The sequence below is a fragment of the Gigantopelta aegis genome, chromosome 15, assembly GCF_016097555.1.
Source record: "Gigantopelta aegis isolate Gae_Host chromosome 15, Gae_host_genome, whole genome shotgun sequence".
NCBI classification, from domain to species: Eukaryota; Metazoa; Mollusca; class Gastropoda; order Neomphalida; family Peltospiridae; genus Gigantopelta; species Gigantopelta aegis.
The window spans coordinates 6,322,783-6,346,557 of NC_054713.1; the positions used below are offsets into that span (position 1 = coordinate 6,322,783).

Below are 23,775 nucleotides of genomic sequence, written 5' to 3' on the forward strand. Positions count from 1 at the left end.
ATTTTAATATTTGTCAAGAAATAAAATCAAGGTGCCTATGATCATGTTAAGAGATAAAATCAAGGTGCTTATGATCATGTTAAGAGATAAAATCAAGGTGCTTATGATCATGTTTTAACATTTCTCATGACAACTTATTAACACAGAATTACATTATGTATACTGAGTATTACTGGTTTAGTTGCTACTTACTTTTATTGCATTTCGGTCCAACATATCCACTCTTGCACTTGCACATTCCAGTGAACCTATCACATGATTTGCTGTGGACACAGTCACAGGCCGTGTTGCAATTCGGGCCATAATGTCCTTGCATACATTCTGGGAATAAACAACTGTCATATGACATATCTGCACATACACAGTACACAACAATCATATGACATATCTGCAGATACACAGTACACATTTGTTTTAAAGGCATACTGTCACGGATTTAAGGACCTTATTTCTCTAAAAATGGATAATAAATTAATATTATACTAACTTTTGGAAACCAAATCTAGCTATCGCATCACCTTAAATGAACCACGATAGAGTGGAATCCATGGCAACCCTCTCCACATTTTTCGTTTTTTAATTATAGACCATTGCCATAATTCAATTATTTGTACAAAATATCCTTAATAAGTGAAGTGTGGTGGTTACGTAGATGGTTGAATAAAGTACGTTTAGGGACAGATCCAATATATATATATTTTTTAAGGTAATACTTTGTTAGGCCATTTCATAGGTTAGTGGTCTGTGACAATATGCCTTTAACTGTTTATTTTTCTTGACCATTCCCTTGTTGACAAATATCAACCCATGCAAAGGGAGAAGACATGGGTTGTTACAATAATTATATATACAATGTATACACACATAATGTAGTTACTACTTTATAGGCAGAATTAATTAAAATAATATATTCACAAGGACCTGGATTTTAACAAGTATTTAGAGTAAATGATAGTGTATAATGCTATAAGAAAATAGGAGTGACAGTACACATTATTACTTCCACCCGAACATGGCTTTAAAAACAATTTTTTTTTCTTCTATTTTTCGATGTAACATCAGCTAATACTCAAACATGGCTTTAAAAAGTATGATGTGTTTTGTACTTGTGGATGCGACATCAGATAATACTGAAAGTGGTGTCAGAAGTGGGATACGGTTTTTTATGTACGTATATGTGTCAATTTGTGCATGTGAGTGCACTAACACTACATTCCACTATTGATCAACCTATCCATATTTATAACTGACAAAAAGTTATATACCTTAAAGGCATATTGTTACAGACCACTGACCTATTTAATGGACTAACAAAGTATTACCTGAACAACAATAATGTCCCTAAATGTACTTTATTCAACCATCTTCATAACCACCATACTCCATTTATTAATGACATTTCGTAAAAAATAATTGAATTATAGCAATGGTCCATAATTAAAAAACTAAAATTGCCCAGAGGGATGACATGGATTTCACTCCATCATGGATCAGTTAAGGTGATGCGATAGCTAGATTTGGTTTCCAACAATTAATGTAATTTTTATATATTATCCATTTTTACAGAAATAAGGTCCTTAAATCCGTGACAGTATGCCTTTAAGTTAAGCAATATTATGCACCTAGCTGTTTTTTACCTGAAAGCATAATTTAACTCAGATACACACCAAATAACTGGAAATGAAGAAAGAAAAAGAAACGGACGCCTTCGTATTACCGATACACAACAATTATAAGTTACTGTACATGCACAAGATATCAGAAGAAGAAATATTTTGAAGGGTTACGAGTTATAAATGAGATAAGCGAAATTTTTGGAAAACATTTCAAAGACTTGGAAGAAAGGAAAGTTTGTGATACTTACGTTTTTCGCACGCAGTGCCTGTCCATCCAGCGCCACAGTTGCATGTTCCATTGACATGATCACAGGTACCACCATGCAAGCAGAAGCAACGAAGCATGCAGCTGTTGCCATAGAAACCAGTTGGACATTCTGCAGTAGAATATGTGTTCAAAATAGCTTGGTAAGCTCCCATGATTGTAAATAAAGTTTTACGTATACTAACCCCCCAAAAATTATTTTGTTTAACGAGAGCACACTGAATTATTCAGCAGCAGCTATTGGGTGTCAATTTTTTGTTAAGTTTGACATACAGTCTTAGAAAGGAGATCCACAACATGTTTCCATTATTAACAAGGGGTCCTTTTATATGCTCCATCCAACAGACAGGATAACCCATAGTTTTGATATATCAGTCGTGGTGTACTGTCTGGGACGACGGGGATCGATCCTAGACCGACCGCGCATCAGGCACGTACTAATCAGGTCAAACAATTCTGAGGTATGCCTATCATGGGTTTAGGTCGTGGTCAGAGTATACAATAAAGTCCAGTGTCCATTTGTTTTGTAACTATACAGTTTTCTAAAATAGTCTGGTTTCTTTATTGACACCACTAGAACACATTGCTTTGATATCCATCGGTTATTGGATGTAAACCATTTGGTAATTCTGATACGCAGTCATTAAAAGAAAACAAGCTACATTTTTCCATTGTCAGCAAGGGATCTTTTGGCTGCAGTTTCCCACACAGTACAGCACATACCATGGTATTTAATATATCAGTCGCAGTAATAGTTATACGTAAATATGTGTAATAGTTTACAGAACATGAAGTAGGATGTGGATTTTGATAGCAACAATGTAAGAAATAAGATATGTTTTCGCCAAAATGTAAAGATATTCATGTAAATAAAAGGCAATAACAAATAACCAGATGTAACATGCACCCTTAGAATAATTTCAGTTTCATCCATAACCATCTCAAAAACAGATGATCATAGTAATGGTTTGCTTTGATTAGAGGTAATATATATTTCATAAACAAATTATTCATACCTTATAAAAGTTCTTGTTTTTTCATACACGGAAAATGCACATATTTTATAGTTCCACATGCAGATCAATATTGTACTGATGTATCTATTATTAAATGTGTTCAAGTATTACTGTTTTTCTTTTATTCATTTTTTTTCTTTCCTTCATTCATTGATCCAATCCTAATACAGCTAATATTTTATGACAAAGTCAACTCATAGAAAATGTTGTTAAGCTGTAATTAGTCTGAAAAACCTATTAGGCCAATTCCTACAAGTAGGTCGGTCACATTACAGGAAAAAAAAAAAATTGGCCTAACCACAATATCTATTTTTATTTCCAGGAACACAACAAAATATCATAAAATTATCTCCCCTACTGTTTTATTTTAGTAAAACAACCAAATTATCATACAATTATCTCCCCTACTGTTTTATTTTAATAAAACCACCAAAATATCATAAAATTATCTCCCCTACTGTTTTATTTTAGTAAAACAACCAAATTATCATACAATTATCTCCCCTACTGTTTTATTTTAATAAAACCACCAAAATATCATAAAATTATCTCCCCTACTGTTTTATTTTCAGTAACACAAACAAAATATAAAATTATCTCCCCTACTGTTCTATTTTTAGTAACACAACAAAGACATTATAAATGATCTCCCTCACCTTCCTCACACTTCACTCCCTTCCACCCAGCAGTACAGATACATGTCCCTGCGACCGGATCGCACACCCCTCCGTTGAAACACTGGCACTGCGCCTGGCAGTTGGGCCCGTGGGTTCCCGCCGGGCACTTCTGCTCGCACCTGTCCCCAGTGACGCCACGTGGACACTGGCACTTTCCGGACACGTGATCACACACGGCGCCATTGCGGCAGTCGCACGTGTTCTGGCACTCGAGGCCGTAGAATCCCTCCGGACAGGCCTTGGAGCAGTGGATGCCCCGCCAGCCGGGCCCGCAGACACACGCCCCGCTGATGTGATCGCACTGCGCCCCGTGCTTGCACTTACACATCTGAGTGCAGCCAGCCCCGTAGTAGCCAGACCGACAATCTGAAAGGGGACATAATACAGCAGATAAGAAACAGATACTTAGTATACAATGGCGTAGCCAGCATGAGGCAGACGAGGCGCTTGCCTCGTTTGGAATTTCCCCAGATTTATTTTATTTTTCCCATGACACTGATATTTATTTTACAGGTCTGGGTTTGCTTCGGTGTGTTTTCCTCTCTGGCTACGCCCCAGATATATATGTGCATGTACTATATCTATATGTCCATTAGTGTATTTATAACGTAATGTCCCGTGGTGTTATAAAATATAACACGTGGTGTCTTTGGGAGTGGCAGTCCTCCTATTGACAGATCATCTATCTGCGAATTGTGGGGAAAACCACAACCGTGATAATTGTCTTTCGACTCTGTCTTGTATGGATATACGATTTTGAACACGATAATGGTTTGTCATTCAGATAGAAAATTAGAAAAATGGAAAAGTTAAAAGTTTGTTTTGTTTAACGACACCGTCAGAGCACATTGATTTATTAATCATGGACTGTGGGATGTCAAACATTTGGTAATTCTGACGTCTTATAGAAGAAAAAAAAACCGCTACATTTTGTCCATTAGTAGTAGGAGATTTTTTTTATATGCACCATTCCATAGACAGGATAGCACATACCACGACCTTTGATATACCAGTCGTGGTGCACTGGCTAGACAGAGAAATAGCTCAATGGCTACACAGTAGATAAGAAACAGATACTTGGTATATGCTTACTGATATAGTAATATCGTCTTGGAAGTGGCAGTCCTCGTATAGACGAAGGACCTGACAGTGATTCGTGGAAATAATCACATGTTGCATCCTTGCCAGTGTCCTTTCGACACTGCCATGTGCGGAGATACGTTTTTTGATCACAATAATTGTTATGTCGATCATATAGTAAACTGGAAAAATGGAAAGCTTAGTGCTATATTGATACAGAAATCGAAAGAAAACTGAACACTGTTCTATGAAATGTTGAAAACGGACATATACAGCACATAAGAAACGCATCTTCGGGATGTATCAAGTACAGCATTCATATGTCTATTAATACATTTCGGTTAGCGAAAATCAGAAGAAGAAACAAATCAGAAGAAATAACAAATCAGAAGAAATAACATTCTGAAAGCACACATATAATAATACATATATAAATTCCCAAAATTCGATCATTTACCTTATGTTAACAAAAAGTAATATTACTGATGAAACTTCTGTGAATTAAAACAACCCAAAGACACAAAAAACACCCTCCCCCCCCAAAAAAAAAAAAAAACCCAAAACAACATCAAAAAAAAAAAAAAAAAAAAAAAAAAAACCTCAACAAGCAAACAAACAAAAGCAAAAAAAACAACCCGTAAACAACAGAAACAAGTAACACAAAAACCCAAAGCCGCCAGACTATAATATGTCAACCTGATAGACGTACTTTTGTTGCAGCTCATTCCCCTCCAGCCTGGAGCGCAGATGCATTCTCCTGTGACTGGGTCGCATTCAGCGCTGTTCTGACACAGACATTTCCTCAAACAGTTGGAGCCAAACCGACCAGGAGGACATGCTGCAAATACAAGTATTAGCATGTTAATAAAATAATAATAAAATAAAGTTTTCAAAACGAATGAACTATATTTCTTTATATGACAAATGACACCATTATAAAGCACACTAATTTATAGATGCTCAGCTACTGGATGTCAAACATTTGACCATCCTCACATAATCTTAGTGGAAACCCGCTAAATTGATCCATTAGCAGTAAAAAAAATCGTTTTGTTTAACGACACCACTAGAGCACATTGATTTATTAATCATCGGGTATTGGATGCCAAACATATGGTCATTTTGACAGTCATAGAGAGGAAACCCGCTACATTTTTCCATCAGTAGCAAGGGATCTTTTATATGCACCATCCCACAGACAGGATAGCACATACCACGGTCTTTGATATACCAGTCGTGGTGCACTGGCTGTGACGAGAAACAGCCCAATTGGCCCACCGACGGGGATCGATATCAGACCGACCGCGCATCAAGCGAGCGGTTTACCACTGGGTTACGTCCCCCCCCCCCCCCCCCCCCCCCCCATTAGCAGTAAGGTAACTTGTAGAAACCTATATTTCATTATATGACAAACGACACCAATAGAGCACACTGATTTATCGATATCAGGCTTTTGGATGTCAAACATTTGATCATCCTGACATAGACTTACTGGAAAACCACTAAATCGTTCCACTGACGGCAAGTGAACTGGTAGAAATAGAAAAACAAAACATAAGAAATTCGTTCCAATGGTAGAAATAGAAAAACAAAACATAAGAAATTGGGTCCACCACTGGAAAACCACTAAATCGTTCCACTGACGGCAAGTGAACTGGTAGAAATAGAAAAACAAAACATAAGAAATTGGGTCCACCACTGGAAAACCACTAAATCGTTCCACTGACGGCAAGTGAACTGGTAGAAATAGAAAAACAAAACATAAGAAATTGGATCCACCACTGGACATTGATCCTACTGTGTAAGCCCACGAGACTAGCGCACTACCAACTGAACGGGTTCTTGCCCCACGATTACATTTAATGTTTGTTTTTTATAATTATTATTATTATTATCCTTGTGTAGCTTACCTCTGTCACAGAGCTGTCCGGTCCAGCCATCTGAACACGTGCACGTTCCGTCGGCAGAGTCGCAGGTGGCGTTGTTCTCACACATACACCTGTTCATACATTGGTCGCCATAGCGCCTAGGTGGACATGCTGAAAAATACAAAAAATAATTATTTAGCAAGGGCGGACCCTTGAAATATTTTAGCGAGGAGATTAAGGAATGTTTTATTTAACGACGCACTCAACACATTTTATTTACGGTTATATGGCGTTGAAAGGAGATTAAGAGCAAAATGTACATGGATCAGGTTACGGTAGCGGGTACTTTACTGGACATTGTAAACAAATTGTTTTAAAAAATGGCGCTTTAATGTGTTTAGTGGGGACAGGTCCTTCTTGCCCCCACCCCTTGGATCTGCCGTTGTTTTGATTAAACATAAGCCACTATGTGCACAATCATGATGCAAATTTGTGTTGTCCCCAATACAATATTTCCAGGGTTGATAACCTGAACTGGTTATATCCGGAATCCCGGGTTTCAGGAAAAAACATGAACAGTTCAGAAATGAAAAATCAGAAACGAAATTGCTTTCTTCATTTCTATTTATGTGTATGTCTCCTTAAAAAACCCTTTAAAAATAAATTACTTAAATGACTTAGTGTCTGGTTCGTAACACCCAGCACTACAGATCCCCTCCAGTCATATAGTCGCTTTGAACAGGTCAAATCGACCTTCGTACCCCCACCACACTCCACCCACCTCCTGCCCACGCACCTTGAGCAGAAGGTGTATCGGGACTTACCTTCTCTACAGTGGGATACGTACCACCCAGAACTACAGATACACTCCCACGTCATAGAGTCGCTTTGAACAGGGGGATCAACCCTCCATCCACACCCACCCCACCACCTGTACCTCCTGGACACGTACCTGTAACAGTAGATGTATCAGGACTTACCTTCTCTACAGTGGGATACGTACCACCCAGAACTACAGATACACTCCCACGTCATAGAGTCGCTTTGAACGGGGATCAACCCTCCATCCACACCCACCCCACCACCTGTACCCCCTGGACACGTACCTGTAACAGTAGATGTATCAGGACTTACCTTCTCTACAGTGGGATACGTACCACCCAGAACTACAGATACACTCCCACGTCATAGAGTCGCTTTTAACAGGGGGATCAACCCTCCACCCACACCCACCCCACCACCTGTACACCCTGGACACGCGCCTATAACAGTAGGTGTGTCAGGACTTACCTTCTCTACAGTGGGGGCCATACCACCCAGCACTACAGATACACTCCCCCGTCATAGAGTCGCTTTGAACAGGGGGATCAACCCTCGTACCACCCCAATCCCACCCCCTCTACCTCCTGGACACGCGCTAGTAACAGTAGGTGTGTCAGGACTTACGTTCTCTACAGTGGGGTCCGTACCACCCAGCACTACAGATACACTCCCCCGTCATTGAGTCACACGAGGCGTCGTTACGACAGCTACACATCTTCCTGCAGTTTATACCCCAGCTGCCTTCCGGACAAGCTGGAATTAAAAACAAAAACAACAAATTACAAGAAGCACGTAATTGCATTGTTACCATCGTTAAGTTGTTTCTGTCTTTTTCAGCACTACAATTTAATATGTAATTTTAGTTAAAAAGCTTAGTAGACTGGACAGGGTGGTAATAAATTAAACTTTAGTTCATAGGCAGAACTGAACGTCACAACTAGTTATATCGGCGACAGACAACGCTGTGTTTGCAGTGTTTCAGTTGCAGGACAAAATTAAAGTGAGAAGTGACAGAAAATGCAGTAACTAAATTATATAAAGGGACATTCTCGAGTTTGCTGCATTGTAAGATGTTTCCGACTAATAAAATATTTCTACGATTAAACTTACATATTAAATATGTTTTGTTTAGAATATCAGTGTCTGTATATTCAATGTGTTTCTGGTTGTCTTAATATTTGCAAGAAACCCAAATTGGATTTTGTCTTCAAATGTCGTACGTACTAAACAATATATTTTAGGAAATACAATGAAATTTAACCTAGTACAAATATTAGAACGATCAGAAACACGTTTCATATACAGCAACTAATATTTTATGCAGAAATATATATATTTGATATGTAATTACAATCGTTAAAAAAATCTTTGTTAGTAGATAACATCTTAAAAATTGCAGCAAAATCAGGAATGTCCCTTTAAGATGTTTAAAATATATTTTTAAAAAATCACTTTTTTGAAAAAATATATTTTATAAAGATGAAGTGCTGTTGGATACGATTAATGCAGCAAAGTGTTGTTGTCTACGTATAATCAAAATGCAAAACTGGTAGTCTAAGTAATGCATTCAAAAGCATTACTCAGTTCAAGACGTATATATTTTAAAACATATATTAAGTTGACACAGCAAAAAAAAAACCCAACTAATTGTAGGATCGTACTTAATCTGAACGACATAACCGTATTCTATATGGCGTCGGACGTATGGTTAAGGACTCTGATCTCAAGAGACAAGGCAGAGTCGAAAGGATGTTTTAGGCAAAGTTGTGATTGCTTCCATGATCCACTATCAGTTGCTCGTCCTTAAGAGGACCGCCATTCCCTTGGGAAATACGCAACATAATGTTTCATCCCTTTGCACCCTCTGTAGGAGGCCTGCCACTCCCAAGATTAGCTTAGAAAACCCAAACGTGCACAGGATAGAACTCAATAGAGCTCAGCTGTGACGGCATGCCATCATTAATCACAGTGATGATATTAGGTGTTCGTGAAAGTTGAGCATATCCTGCCCCACATTTTGTTCTAGAAGCATGACATATTAATAATATAATGTATTAGTCAGTATTACTACTCCAGCACCCATCCAGGGACTACTTACGTTCAGTGCAGCGTTTACCCATCATGCCTGGCTGACAGACACACTGGCCAGTTTCCGGGTCGCACGTGCTGCCCCCACAGTCACACTCGAGGAGGCAGTTGTTGCCATGGTTACCGCTAGGGCACGCTGAAAGGAGGAGGAGGAGACATGCGCATGCAGGGTCAGAAACAACACAGATGCAGGCAGGTGGGTAAAGCATGGAAAACAACAACAACAAAGTGAAATTATCTATAAAAGGCGTTAAAAGGAAAGTAGTATTTGAATAAGATGGGTATTAATTAATTAATTATTCGTTAATTTTGTATATTACCATTATTTTATCATTCATTTATTGATTGATTGATTGAATGACTGATTGATTGGTTTATTGATTACTACATTGGTTGGTTGGTTGGTTGGTTGGTTGATTGATCGATGGATTGATGGATTGATTGATTGATTGATTGATTGATTGGCTGACTGATTGGCTGACTGATTGGTTGACTGATTGATAAAGGTGGCTTGGATATTTCATAAATAATGTAGATACTTAATGATATAAACATTTTTATAATATTTAATTTTAGGAAATTTAACAAATATTTGAACATTTCTTAAACGTCATACATTATTTAATAATAAACGTTTCCTAAATTAAACATATTTAATAAATATTTATAAAATTTAATATATATTTACCATGTTCATATAAATATAATAATATAAACATATTTAGTAAATGTTCAATATTTTTAAATAAATATTTATTAAATTAAACATATTCAATAATAATTAATAAAATTTAATATATATTCACCATGTTCATATACCCATATAACGGTGTAGAATAAAAGGTTGAAATAGCATAATACTTCTAGTATCAATTGGAATACTATAGGCTTGCTCTAATTCAGCCATTACGAAGCTGAATTGAAAAAACATATTCATAACTTGAAGGTAATGGGAAGGAAGTTACATGCTGAACTATAAAAAACAAAAACAAATTAATAATCAATAAATTCAAAAACGAGAAGAACAGAAAAGAAAACAAAAAAAAGAAAACAATCAAACACATCAATGCATCTAGGCACGGCGGAAACAAGTAGACATTGGAGGAGCTCTCTGAGATCGAGGGTGCAAAGCAAAGTTTCAAGGTGGGTTCTCGGGTATGCTCCTCCGTAAAATTTGAAAACTAGATGTCCTGGAATGCAATTTCCTGCATTCTACAAGCAACATTCATCTTAAGATTTAATACTACTAATAATTTTGATTCGTGCCCGTGGCAAAGTGGTAAAGTAATCTAATTTTCGATTTTCTTAGTTCTAAAAGTAATAAGAAAAAGAATGCATGCTACGATACGACAGACACAAAGGGATACATTTAAAACAGAAGAGTTGTTTCTTGCTGTTTCAAACTAATTGGAAGAAGTTTTTTTTATGCCATGCCATGAAAATGTAAAATAATACACGTTTCTTCTCACAAATTAAACTTACGTTCATCACATCTGTGTCCCGTCCAACCGGCAGGACAGTCCCGCAGACAATATCCAGTCACGTGATTACACTTTGTTTCTGCGGGACAGTCGCATTTCTTACTGCAAGCGTAGCCGTATCGGTTTTCTGGACACTGGTAGTCGCAGCGTTTACCATGGTAACCAGGCTTACACCTACACTCTCCAGTCTGAAATACAAACACCAAATTGTCTGAATAACAAATATGTGCCAAAATTACCTCATGAAAATTGTGCAATCCTTTAATTGTTTCACTTAATCCTATGGGACATTCAAAATTCAATAGCCCAAAAAATGCCCCCACCCACTACCGACCCCGGTGGGGCTGTTGTTGCTCTATTTTGCACCTGCCGGTGTAGTGTGGGGAGGGGTGGGCGGTTCGGGTGTGGACCTCCCTTACTTTTCAGACAAATGCTTTTTTTTCAATATAGTTTCAATATTTACAATATATTTTCACTCTATTTTCCTTATGAACATTATATTTTCCTGGGAACTTCCCTCAACACAGTCTAGACACCACGGCACCCCCACCCACCCCACACACACCTGATTACAACCGGTTTCAGGTCACTGTATTTGGTAACATGAACTTTTTTTCCTTTTAATATAATTATAATATATACCTGAGGATTGCATCTCTTTGTGTTCTCTGTGTTACAGTCGCACTGTTCCACACAGTTTGGTCCCCAGGTGAACTGGGGACAGGGCTGGTTACAGGCTGGTCCGTACCGCCCTGGGGTACACTCGCAGTAGCCAAAGATCCGATTGCAGTATCCGTTCGCACAGATCTGGGGACAAGGTTTGTTGCACCTCTTGCCGAAATAACCTGGAGGACAGCCATCTTCACAATTCTTTCCTTTAATTCCTGGAGGACATTCACACTTCCCTGTCACATGGTTACAGGTTCCGCCGTTTTGGCAGCTACACAGGCCATTGCAGTTTTCACCGTACGTCCCCTGTAAATCAAGAATAATAAGGTGTTGGGGTTTGTTTGTTTAACGACACCACTACTAGAGTACATTGATTAAATAATCATCGGCTATTGGATGTCAAACATTTGGCCATTCTGACACGCAGTCATCAAAGGAAAGCACATACCACGGCCTTTGACCAGTTGTGGTGCAGCGGATGGAACAAGAAAAAACCCAGTCAGTTGAATGGATCGACCGAGGTGGTTCGATCCTGCGACGTCAGCGCCTCAAGAGAGCACTCGGCCGACTGAGCTAAATCCCGCCCTCATGAATAATAAGCCTTTTGTAAGACAGAATATGTTTGCTGTAACCTGATTTACTTGTACAACCCAAGGACTCACTTTCTGTTAAATCAGTTAAATGTTAACATTTGTTTTGTTAAATGACTCCACTAGAACACATTGGTGATTGAATCACATCCAGGATGTGAAGCATTTGGTAATTCTGACTCATGGTCTTCAGAGGAAACTCGATACATTACTCTATCACCAGCAAGAGATATTTTATATGCAATTCGCCACAGATAGCACATACCATAATGGGGGATTGAGAGTGGGTAACATGGTTAAATTTCTGACACCATGGATGAGGGTTTTTGTTGAAGTCATTCTCTGCTTTTAATATTTCTGTGATCCATTAATTGTTTGTTATGAATGGCAATCTCAACTGCATTTACAAGTTATTAAAGAAAAATATCTGGCAGATAAAAGACACACACACATAAGAAAAAACAATAATAAAAAATTGTTTTAAAAAAAACCACGAACAAAGTTAAAATAACAATAACGTACTGGTTTCTGTGATCTGTTATTTGTTTCCCTTAAGGAAATGACAATCTCGACCTTATTTACAAATTCTTAAAGAATAATATATTTTTCTCCAAAAAAACACCCAAAACTATAACAATGACAAATTTAAAACAGCCCACACACACACAAACAACTAAAACAAAAACACAACAAAATGAAAATAACAATAACTTACTACTTTCTGTAATCTTTTATTTGTTTCCATAGGGTGAATGATACTCTCAACCCTATTTACAAATTACTAAAGAAAAATGATATGTTCACTAAAAATAAATAATAATAATAAACAAAATAATAAAGAGCAAAAACAATAACTTACTGTTGGACAGGTAGCATTACAGGTAACACCTATCCAACCTGCTCTACAGACACAGCCATCTTGTTTGTCGTTACACCTTCCGTTCACACAGTTACTACACGTCAGAATACAGTCCTTGCCGAAACTGCCAGGAATACACGCTGAAATGACCATTTATCAAAACATACAAAACACCATCCATATTTTATGTGTATGCTCATCATCAACAAATTATATTTAAACTAGTATGCTTAGAGAAATGGTTTGACAGATATACTAGGCAAAGAATATTTACTACAATGCATGCAACTTTCTACTAAATACGAATTTTATATATTGTAATATTCAACACTGATTTGAATTAGCTGGACGATCGTACATCACAGTATAAATAGCACTGGGCATGTATGGTAGGAGTACCACAATACTTTTCAAAAGACTCTGTCCCAAACCCGACCATTGGTCCTGTCAGATATGGGGCTTGGGATGGACGTGCCTAAAACTTAATTGGATATAGGCACGTGAATAGAGTTTGCATACATGCATGCATGCATACATACACACATGCATGCATGCATACATGCATACTTTTGGTTTGGTTTCTTTAACGACACCACTAGAACACATTGATTATTTAATCACCGGCTATTGGATGTCAAACATTTGTTAATTTGGACATATAGTCATCAGAGGAAACCCGCTACCTTTTTTTTCTAATACCGAAAAAGATCTTTTATATGCACTTTCCCACAGACAGGATAGCATATACCACCGCCTTTAATATACCAGTCGTGGTGCACTGGCTGTAACGAGAAATAGACCGACGGGGATCGATCCCACACCGACCGCCCATCAAACGAGCGCTTTATCACTGTGTTACGTCTCGCCCCCTACATACATACATACATACATACATATATACATACAATAAAAGTTTGTTTTGTTTAATGACACCACTAGAGCACATCGATTTATTAATCATCTGTTATTGGATGTCAAACATTTGGTAATTTTGACATATAGTCTTAGGGAGGAAACCCACTACATTTTTCTATAAGTAGCAAAGGATCTTTTATATACACCATCACACTGACAGGATAGCACATACCACGGCCTTTGGTATAACAGTCATGACACGTTAATAGAGTTTACATACATACATACAATAAAAGACGTTTGAATATATCAGTATACAATATTTAGAAAAACAAAATGAATAAAAGAAAATCATTATAAAAATTAACTGTAATATTTAATTAAGCTGTTTCTACCATTGCATACTACAATGTTACTTACAAATTAACTGAACTATTAAATATATAAATACGTCTAATATATCACTTCCCTCAAACTAACAAATATAATTAAAAATAATATACAAATATGTAAGAATGTTTTAGGGAAGATATATTGAACCACAAGTATAGTATACTACTTTTTAAAAATGTGCAATGCTGAGCAGAAAGTGACTGCAAAATATAATGCTAGTGCATACTATAATAAACTACTCGACAAAAAAAGTCAAATTAAAGCATTGTTGAACTGACACTAAAAATAAAAAAATACCAATGTTACATAGAAATTGCACTTGAGGCACTTAGCATTTAAATTAATTGGCTTAGATGTAGATACTATAGTAATATTGATTGATATTGTCACATTGATCTGGGACAATAATTTAAAAAAGTTAAACAAAAGGATTCAAGTAATTAAACTAGTCCAGTGCAAATAGCTGAATGTGTTCCTAAACGTTCGTTTGCACCGAAGATGTAAAACGTGTTTTTATAGCATTATGCTAGATAACATACTGCCGATAGACTGGTTTGGACCACCAGTGGCTTCATCGTTCGTCTGACGCCATCATTTTGGTCGGGAAGCCCAAATTGGCTACTCAATGGTGGCTAGTCCCTGCCATACACTAACCAGCTCATAGCCGTAAAAACAAATGGAGGGGAGTGATTAACTGTTCCTCTAACTCACATTACTGGGAGCCATATAAGATATTACCATATCGATGGAATATGAATTTACATGGTAAGGGTAGCTAAACATTATTCTCCTTGAATTAGACTCGAGGGAGTGGTAGGGAGCGAGAGTGATAGCTCCCATTAAACGGCGATATCTACATCAGTGAAGTCCATCTATGACATTTTCCCCCATTAGCTATAAAAACGTATTGGGTTAAAAATATGGCAATATTTTTACAAACACTATTTGCAAACAATAGCAATAACAAAAACGATAGATAATTGTTTCAGGTTTGGTATTTCATTCCATGGGGAACAACAGTTGTATTCGCTTCACTATTAGAACGATGAGGAAAGACACACTAAGGACTGTTCCATAGAGTTAGATAATGCTTTATAAAATATTTGTGTTTCCAGGAACCCAAACATATCTAAAAATATTTTTTTTATAAACCCATGACCTTAAAAAATATGTTGGTTTTTTAACGATTTTCTATATATAATTAATTAGTTAAAAGGGATACATACATAACATTTTATCTGGACCCGTAGAAGTGAATGTTTGAATAAACGGAAGAGAAAGGACAATACGTTTATATCAGCTGACCTACCCTATCTATTTTGTCGGCCTTACACAATTCAAAAGAACGTCAAATACTAACGTTAAAAATAATAATTCAAAGAAAAATCTGCGTATATATCCAGTCGTATTCAGACAAAATCAAAGTTTGTTTTGTTTAACGACAGCACTAGAGCATATTGATTAATTAATCATTGGTTATTGGATGTCATTGGTTAGTTATTGGACGTAGTCATCAGAGAAAACTCGCTACATTTTTCCTAATGTAGCTAGGGATCTTTTATATGCACTTTCCCCACAGACAGGGGAACACATACCACGGCCTTTTTTTTTTGGGGGGGGGGGTTGTGGTTCACTGGTTGTAACGAGAAAAAACAATCAGCTGAATGGATCCACTGAGGTGGTTCGATCCTGTGACGCAAGCACTTCAAGCGAGCATTCAACCGACTGCGCTAAATCCCCTATTCAGACAATATTACTGACCTACCAATCATTTCGCCGACTGTCACAAAGTTTAAATGTTATTACATTATTTACCTGTGACATGATTCCACAAGAACCACACCTGAATGTGGATTTATTATTCATGTTTGGTTCAAACATTTTGCACACCCTTAAATTAAAATATTCATGCATAGAGATTTCAGTGCTGGTCTATGATATATAGGATTAACGTGTATATCACCTCCAACATGCACCACCACAAATAAATAAATAAATAAAAAATTTATAGAAAATTAAGAGGAAGAAGAGAAAGGGAAAACGTTTAGTCTAGTATTAAAATATAAAAAGATATCTACATGTTATACCATATTAGCTCTAAAACTATGATTCCTCTAAAAATTTCGACCGTGAATTATTCGACAACATGTCAGTGCTAAAACAATACTTCTAAAACTAGGACCATAGAAAAACTACACTGCGAATTAAAATTTCGACTACCCTGTTATTAGTATTTCTCGTCGTTTCTTCTTTTACAAAAAAAGTCGGCTATTAATGTAATTCACAATCTGTATGTGTGTTTATGTATATCAAATGATTATCGTGGTATCATATCATCTACTATAAGCGTTATATCATTATATAACACGAATACATCTGTTGTCCCAACAACAAAGGTAGATAACCAAACAACATCAATGGCCGACAAGACAAACATCTGTAGGAAATATAGCACGTGACGTCAATTAATTATGACGTCATATTTCTCTCAAAACGGGACATAACATAATGACATGACAGATTTGCCACTGGCAAACTACAAGGACATCACATGAAGATTTTGACACGAGTACAATTGCCCTCAACCAATAACACACGTGAATGTGTAAGATATAGGTCTCACGCCAGTGTTATTTGTGCGAGGTCAGGTGAAAACAAACAGAAACTGGTGATTTTTCACCGCATTAACAAAAGATTAACATAAAAAGCCAAATATATGATTTCTCTTACACGATATACTTACATTTCAATGTACCATTTTCTTTGTAAGCAGCAATAAAGAAAGAAAAAATGCTATTAAGAAATTTACCTTCAGTTTTTGGTAACTATGTGGTTTATCTGTAATAGGTATAGTGTTCTGATATGACATGACATTTCAAACCTACTTCTTAAAGATACACGTTTTACACGCAAAGGCACGAAATTATACAGACGTATAAAAAGTATTTATTGTAAAATTATGGATTAATCTACATACAACTTACATATCCCTTTAAAAACAAACAACAAAACAAAACCTGTTACATGATTAAATACACATCAAAGATGAATGAATTAATGAATTAATGAATAAATGAATGAATGATGTAAAATAAATAAAAAATACTAATAAAATAAAAAAAATACGTTTAAAGATTGGAGAAGCTGTAAATGCCATACATTTATATGTTTCATCAAATTTGAAATAAGCCAAAAATACTTTATAGATAATATGTCAACGTGTAGCTTTAAGAATATACTAAAGTGAATTCAGAAGGTCGAGTACCAGCGAGTGCTCACTATATTGTCAGTAGGATTGATCTAGAACGTTCGGAAGCACTCTACCTCCTGAACGCAGAACCCTTGTTCAAAGTCCCTCTCTACCATGCCCTAATTTCAGTAATGCACAACACGTCAAAGTAAATATCACTCTCAAACGAGTAGTATCAGTCACCACACAACAAACGACACACATAGCAATAGTTTATAGTTCATATCAATGGGTTTCGAGTTGGAATGAATAGTTTGCAACACGGCAATAAGCGCATGCTAATATATTTAATAGTTTTACAATGGAATTTTCGAAAGATGTCCGATTTTGTAATGAACTAGCACATTTTACGGTTGACATATAATTTTCATTTTAGCGAGGTCTATTTTCACAAAAGAATTGTAAAACAAAATAGAAAAAGAAAATTGTCAAAGTTGGAGTGGGTGTCCGTTTGACATACCCACCTGAAACTCCTGTTGATGTACATCTTTACAAATGGTGTTTCGCAGAATATATAGGTATGTAGTTAAGAAAATATAATTTTGTTTTTGGTGGGGGGTTTTATAGAAAAAAATTGCAAAAAAGAAAACATATTGTCAAAAGCGAGGCCGTTTGACATACCCACCTTAAATCCTTGTTGTTGTACGTGTTTACTTTTGGTGGTTTGCTAAATATATATGTATATAGTTAAGAAGTGTTTTGCGGGGGCTTATATAAATTGCAAAAAAAAAAAAAAAAAAAAAAACAATCGTGAAATCCGTTTGATATACCCACCAAAACCCCATGATGATGTACATGTTTGCTTATGGTGGTTTTCAGAATATATAGGTAGGTAGTTAAGTAAATTATACAACATATAAAATATTACTATAAAATGAGAATGAAAATAATCTGAAAATTCAAAACTGCAAATGAAAATGTCTTGATGTTACAATTAAACTATAAAACGCTTTTTTCAATCATGATTGTTTCGTATGTTACTATTCAAAAAAAAAAAAAAAAATTAATATTCGTTTTTGATATTGAGTAGACTATGATATGCGTTTCATTTGTTGTTTAGAGACGTATCATAGAAGTCAACATTTTTGTGGTATAATACAGTAATCGTAAAACACTGCAATTTAAATCCAATGCATAAAAACATAATCCACTACTATCAAATATTCCAAACAGGATATTATTAACTAACTCAACTAAAAACGTGCAAGAATTATACACCCTAAAATAATAATACACAAAACAAACCAAATATTTTTTTTTTAAAACCAAATAACTAAATAAAAAACTGACTGTATCTCGTTGCTGTTTTGTGCAGCTCTTGGGCCAGTTGGATATTCCGCCCATCGCCATCAGGAATTACCGGCTGTGGCGTCGTTTCGTAACGCAACATCGGAAGGTCGCCTCGTTCTGGTCCCCGATCGTCTGTAAAGGAGGTCACGGCTTGATATGCGCAATTTGGTTGGAAAGAAGGATGGCGCCAAGGAGAAAAGAGAAAAAGAGAGAAAAAAAAGGTGCAAGAAAAAGTAACTAGTGGAAATGTTGAAATCAGGAAAGTGTAAAGAGAAAGATAATATATTATAATATGAATAATAAAAACAGTGATATACATAATATGTTAATAATATGAAAATTTAACATAATAAGAATAAAATAATACACAATAAGAACAATAAGGTTACTACTAATAATAATAAGGAAGAAGAAGAAGGTTAATAATAATAATAATAATAATAATAATAATAATAATAACAACAATAATACTGAATGTACTGATAGAAAGATCTACCTGCCTGGTCTATTTTAAAGTATTCAACAAATATAAACACGAAATTGCAGCTTTAATAAAAACGTTTTCAATCATGTGCAGGCTAGACCGTGTCTCCAGCTATAACATACCAAGACATTGTCTGCGGTTGCGCGCAAGTCTGAACCCTGGTGGGCATGCGCAGCTGTAGGATCCTTCTGAGTTGACGCAGATCTGCTCACAGCCGCCATTGTCAGACAGGCACTCGTCGATATCTGATAAATACAAAGTTCAGTTAAAAATACAACCATACCTGAGCCATATTATGGCCACAGACCACAATTAATTTTCGCTATATCTTTCTATATAGCTTTAGTAGCTATAACATTTTTATTAATATCAGCAGGCCCGTGGATTTTTGTACGTACCTTTGCCTGCCTGGGGGACACATACCCTGAAAAGGACAGACCCTGTTGTCCAGCTCTTTCTCCCAGCATATTGGTTTAAACAAACACACCCTCTAAACCTGGCCGGGGTACACCCATTTTACACAAAAAGCACTACTTTTCCATGGGCCGGAATTACCACAAACATGTCTTCAGTGTCAACAAGTTACACATGTTTACAAACCATATGCTCTCCCCTGTCAGGTCAGTCAAATAGTTGCCACTTCATAGCTGTCTGCCATGACATAATCACAGTCAAACAGCAGACTACTTGCGTGGACAAATTTCCGGATTTTGGCCAACCAAATGGGAAGGTAACTGTAATCTAAAGCCTTATAAAAGAATTTACTAATGCAAAATACACTCACATAACTACAGTTTAAAACAAATTCTTTGTTATTGCTGTCCTCTGCTTTTGTTGTCAAGTTTTTGTCAAGTACATGCATCTTCATACAATATACAAGTTTGTCGCCATTTTTATTTAATGACACCTCAGCGCATTTTAAACTAGGTATTAGGTGTATAATATATGAATATTTCAAAATCTGGCGACAGACAGAAAAGAAATCTGCTGCCTCCGCGAGGTCCAGACAATATCCCGCATTATTGTTTTTTTTTAAATATGTAGGATATTGTCCATGTAGGATACTGTCATTACTATCTGCTTCAACATAGGTTACTCCTACAGATAGAGCAGAAGGGGGGATCATTTATGCGTTTGCCCATAGAGAGGAAACACCGGTTGCGACAGAGAAGACTAGGGTTCAATGAGGGTGATCGAAAATGCGCCCATCGCACCTCAGGCAAGCACTATACTCTACACAGGTAATAGGACTGATGGTGAATACGAGTATAATTGTATTACTTTCTTACACACACGCTGGTAAGAACACATTTCATTATTTATGATAACACACACCAATAACACACATAATTGTATTATCGATTTAAAGACATACGACTAGCTACTCCTAGGTGATGAACCGGTCGCCACAGTCATGTCATCCAATGAAAGACAGCACGATCGAAATTAATTGTACTATACAATTTAACCGAAAAACTTATTAATCTGTGATGTATAGGTTACTGAAGGCGCAATATGTATAAATAAGTTTTACTTGGAACAAACTTTTAAAGTTATTTTAAACCTGTTTTTTTTTAGTATATGTAGGAAATAGAATAATACATTTGTGTTCGTTAAATACCATTTATCACTTGTTTAAAATCTGAACGACAAAACAGTAATCCATGGTAAAAACTGTGTCTCTGCTGATTATGGAGTCGGATGGGCATTTGTCAAAATAGTGGTTGATTCCATGCATCTCTAACTACTGCGTCGTCTATAGGACAGCCACTCCCGAGGAAATCCTTTATTGAACAATACATTCTACTTGCATCGCTCAAAGAGGACTGCCACTCCCAGACTAGTTTTCTAAATCAAAACAAGCACTCGTTGTTTCACAACATATACAACTTGCTTTTGCTCGTTATATACGTTTTAAAACAACTCGTAAGATAAAACGTATCTAACGGCCATTCATGTAGTATATCATGTCTACATTTGAATGATCTGTCGTCGGAGAACAGACGAGCAGACAGGTTACAAACGTCGTACCGTCACAAACACAGCCGTCACGGTTGAGCAGAAATCCGGGTCCACAGCCGCACGTGTATCCCCCGGGGTTGTTATTGCATGACTGGGTGCAGCAGTTTTCTCCACTGGTGCATTCGTCAATGTCTACAACAATTATAACAATCTGTGTACAATGTTCTATATACAATAAACAATAACATTCTCAAACAAAAAATAAATTATTATAAATAAAGAAAAATACATTTTTAAAAACCAATTTCACTACATAATGCTGTCATTACTGTTAGTATACTGGCAGTGGCGTAGGAAGGTGCCAAAAAGTGGGAGGCGCACTTTTATATTTACACACTTTTACACTATTATAAAGCAACTATAAAGCAAAATATCTGAAAAATGGGGGGCACATGCCCCCCTCCCCCCACCCCCCGCTTCCTACGCCAGTGACTGCCTAAGCCCCTGGACATGAGGATAGTAGGTACCAGGTTCCATTGCCAGCACATGCTCCCAATCATGGTACATAGGTTCTTAAATAGGTTAGTAAAAATACTAACTGAGCATGTTAAACGAAGGCAATTAGACCAGTACCTACAAACATGGCATAACAACATCGAGTCTACATCCAAAGGCAAAACATATTCTATTTTTAAACAAATTTTAAATTTGGAAAAATACTTTATTAAATTACAAAAAAAAATTGTGGACCAACCTTCTGAAATTCAGAACATGTAATTATTATTTACCCATAAAAACAGGACGCTGGAATAGCATCCCAGTCGAAAACAGATTATGTACGTTGTGCGAAGAAAATGATATTGGAGATGAATATCACTATAAAGCCATATTATTATTTTTAAAACACTAGCACTCTTAAATTCAAAGAACTGTTTAATTGTAATAGCATAAGCACTCTCCGTAAAATGTCAAAATTAATCTCTGAAATTACAAGTAAATTTAGTAAACCATAGATAAACATCTTCAATATCATTTTATACTTTTAAAAGTACTGACTTATAAAAATCTCTCTGCTTTATTTAAATGTTCTGTCACCATGCGTCTTCTTTTTTAAAATGTATATATAGCTATTTTGAATTATGTCTGTATATATTCTATGAAGAACTCCTGTTGTCATCTTGTCACTGTAAATAACTATTGTAAAATATGTCCTCATATGCTGTCGGTTGACGGCCTGAGTAAACCGAAATAAAATTTACAAAGTTTACGGCTCAGTGGTATCTTGATGGTCCTCTAACCGTAATCTGTTACATATGGATAGGTCGTGGTTAGAGGACACTTTAGCCACTCATTACGGCTCAGTGGTATCTTGATGGTCCTCTAACCGTAATCTGTTACATAGGTCGTGGTTAGAGGACACTTTAGCCACACATTACGGCTCAGTGGTATCTCGATGGTCCTCTAACCGTAATCTGTTACATATGGATAGGTCGTGGTTAGAGGACACTTTAGCCACTCATTACGGCTCAGTGGTATCTCGATGGTCCTCTAACCGTAATCTGTTACATATGGATAGGTCGTGGCTAGAGGACACTTTAGCCACTCATTACGGCTCAGTGGTATCTCGATGGTCCTCTAACCGTAATCTGTTACATAGGTCATGGGTTAGAGGACACTTTAGCCACTCATTACGACTCAGTGGTATCTTGATGGTCCTCTAACCGTAATCTGTTACATAGGTCATGGTTAGAGGACACTTTAGCCACTCATTACGGCTCAGTGGTATCTTGATGGTCCTTTAACCGTAATCTGTTACATATGGATAGGTTATGGTTAGAGGACACTTTAGCCACTCATTAGGGAGGTGTAAAATGTTTGTTTTGTTTAACAGCACCACTAGAGCACATTGATTTATTAATCATGGACTACTGGATATCAAACATTTGATCATTCTGACAGTTTTCAAAGAAAACCTACAACATTTGTCCACGACCAGCTATTTTTTTTTTTATAAGCACTTTCCCACAGACAAGACAGCACATACTACAGTCGTTGATATATCAGCTTTGGGGCACTGTTTGAGACGGGGCAAAATAAACAAAACTTGATTCATTAGATACGTTTTGAAACAACTCGTAAGAACGCATATAGTATTCTCTATTACCTTCACATGACTTCCTGTCAGCCTGCAAGTTATAGCCCTTGCGACAGGAGCAGATGGCGCCACGGGTGCTATGACGACATTTGTGAGCGCACCCGCCATTGCTGACTGCGCAGTTGTCGACCACTTCCATCTCGATTCCTGAAAATAAATGCGAAAAACAGAATTATCACAATGTTGAGTATCCATTATTATTTTATCTTAATTTTATACTGAAGACTAGCTTAACGCTGTGTAAACTGAGATCTTTAAATAGTGTTAGTGTTAGTATATAAATTAAAGTGAACCAAATGAAATATGTCTTGTATTTCCATGTATGAGTAATATGATAGAATCGTTAAAATAGTTA

At 36.6% G+C, this 23,775-nt stretch overlaps 1 protein-coding gene and 1 long non-coding RNA gene across 11 annotated transcripts in view; one reads left to right on the plus strand and one right to left on the minus strand.

Annotated features, from left to right (window-relative positions):
• Window positions 1-5,549, plus strand: part of LOC121389918 — a 33,397-nt gene extending 27,848 nt beyond the window's left edge. For both annotated transcript variants that reach the window (XR_005960119.1, XR_005960120.1), the window contains exon 3: window positions 5,375-5,549. This is a non-coding gene — a long non-coding RNA (uncharacterized LOC121389918). The remainder of the gene's footprint in view (window positions 1-5,374) is intronic.
• LOC121389916 (multiple epidermal growth factor-like domains protein 6) overlaps window positions 1-23,775 on the minus strand; it is a 222,743-nt gene that overhangs the window by 21,498 nt on the left and 177,470 nt on the right. For 7 of the 9 annotated variants that reach the window (XM_041521583.1, XM_041521581.1, XM_041521579.1 and 4 more), the window contains 15 exons: window positions 23,430-23,567; window positions 21,335-21,457; window positions 19,426-19,548; window positions 18,820-18,969; window positions 17,023-17,040; window positions 13,032-13,171; window positions 11,556-11,888; window positions 10,915-11,101; window positions 9,443-9,568; window positions 7,969-8,097; window positions 6,565-6,693; window positions 5,364-5,492; window positions 3,554-3,940; window positions 1,865-1,993; window positions 193-321 (listed from right to left, as the gene is read on the minus strand). In XM_041521583.1, coding sequence (XP_041377517.1) covers window positions 193-321; window positions 1,865-1,993; window positions 3,554-3,940; window positions 5,364-5,492; window positions 6,565-6,693; window positions 7,969-8,097; window positions 9,443-9,568; window positions 10,915-11,101; window positions 11,556-11,888; window positions 13,032-13,171; window positions 17,023-17,040; window positions 18,820-18,969; window positions 19,426-19,548; window positions 21,335-21,457; window positions 23,430-23,567 — 2,370 coding nt within the window. The remainder of the gene's footprint in view (window positions 1-192; window positions 322-1,864; window positions 1,994-3,553; window positions 3,941-5,363; window positions 5,493-6,564; window positions 6,694-7,968; window positions 8,098-9,442; window positions 9,569-10,914; window positions 11,102-11,555; window positions 11,889-13,031; window positions 13,172-17,022; window positions 17,041-18,819; window positions 18,970-19,425; window positions 19,549-21,334; window positions 21,458-23,429; window positions 23,568-23,775) is intronic. The other 2 variants (XM_041521578.1, XM_041521584.1) reach the window with 2 other exon arrangements.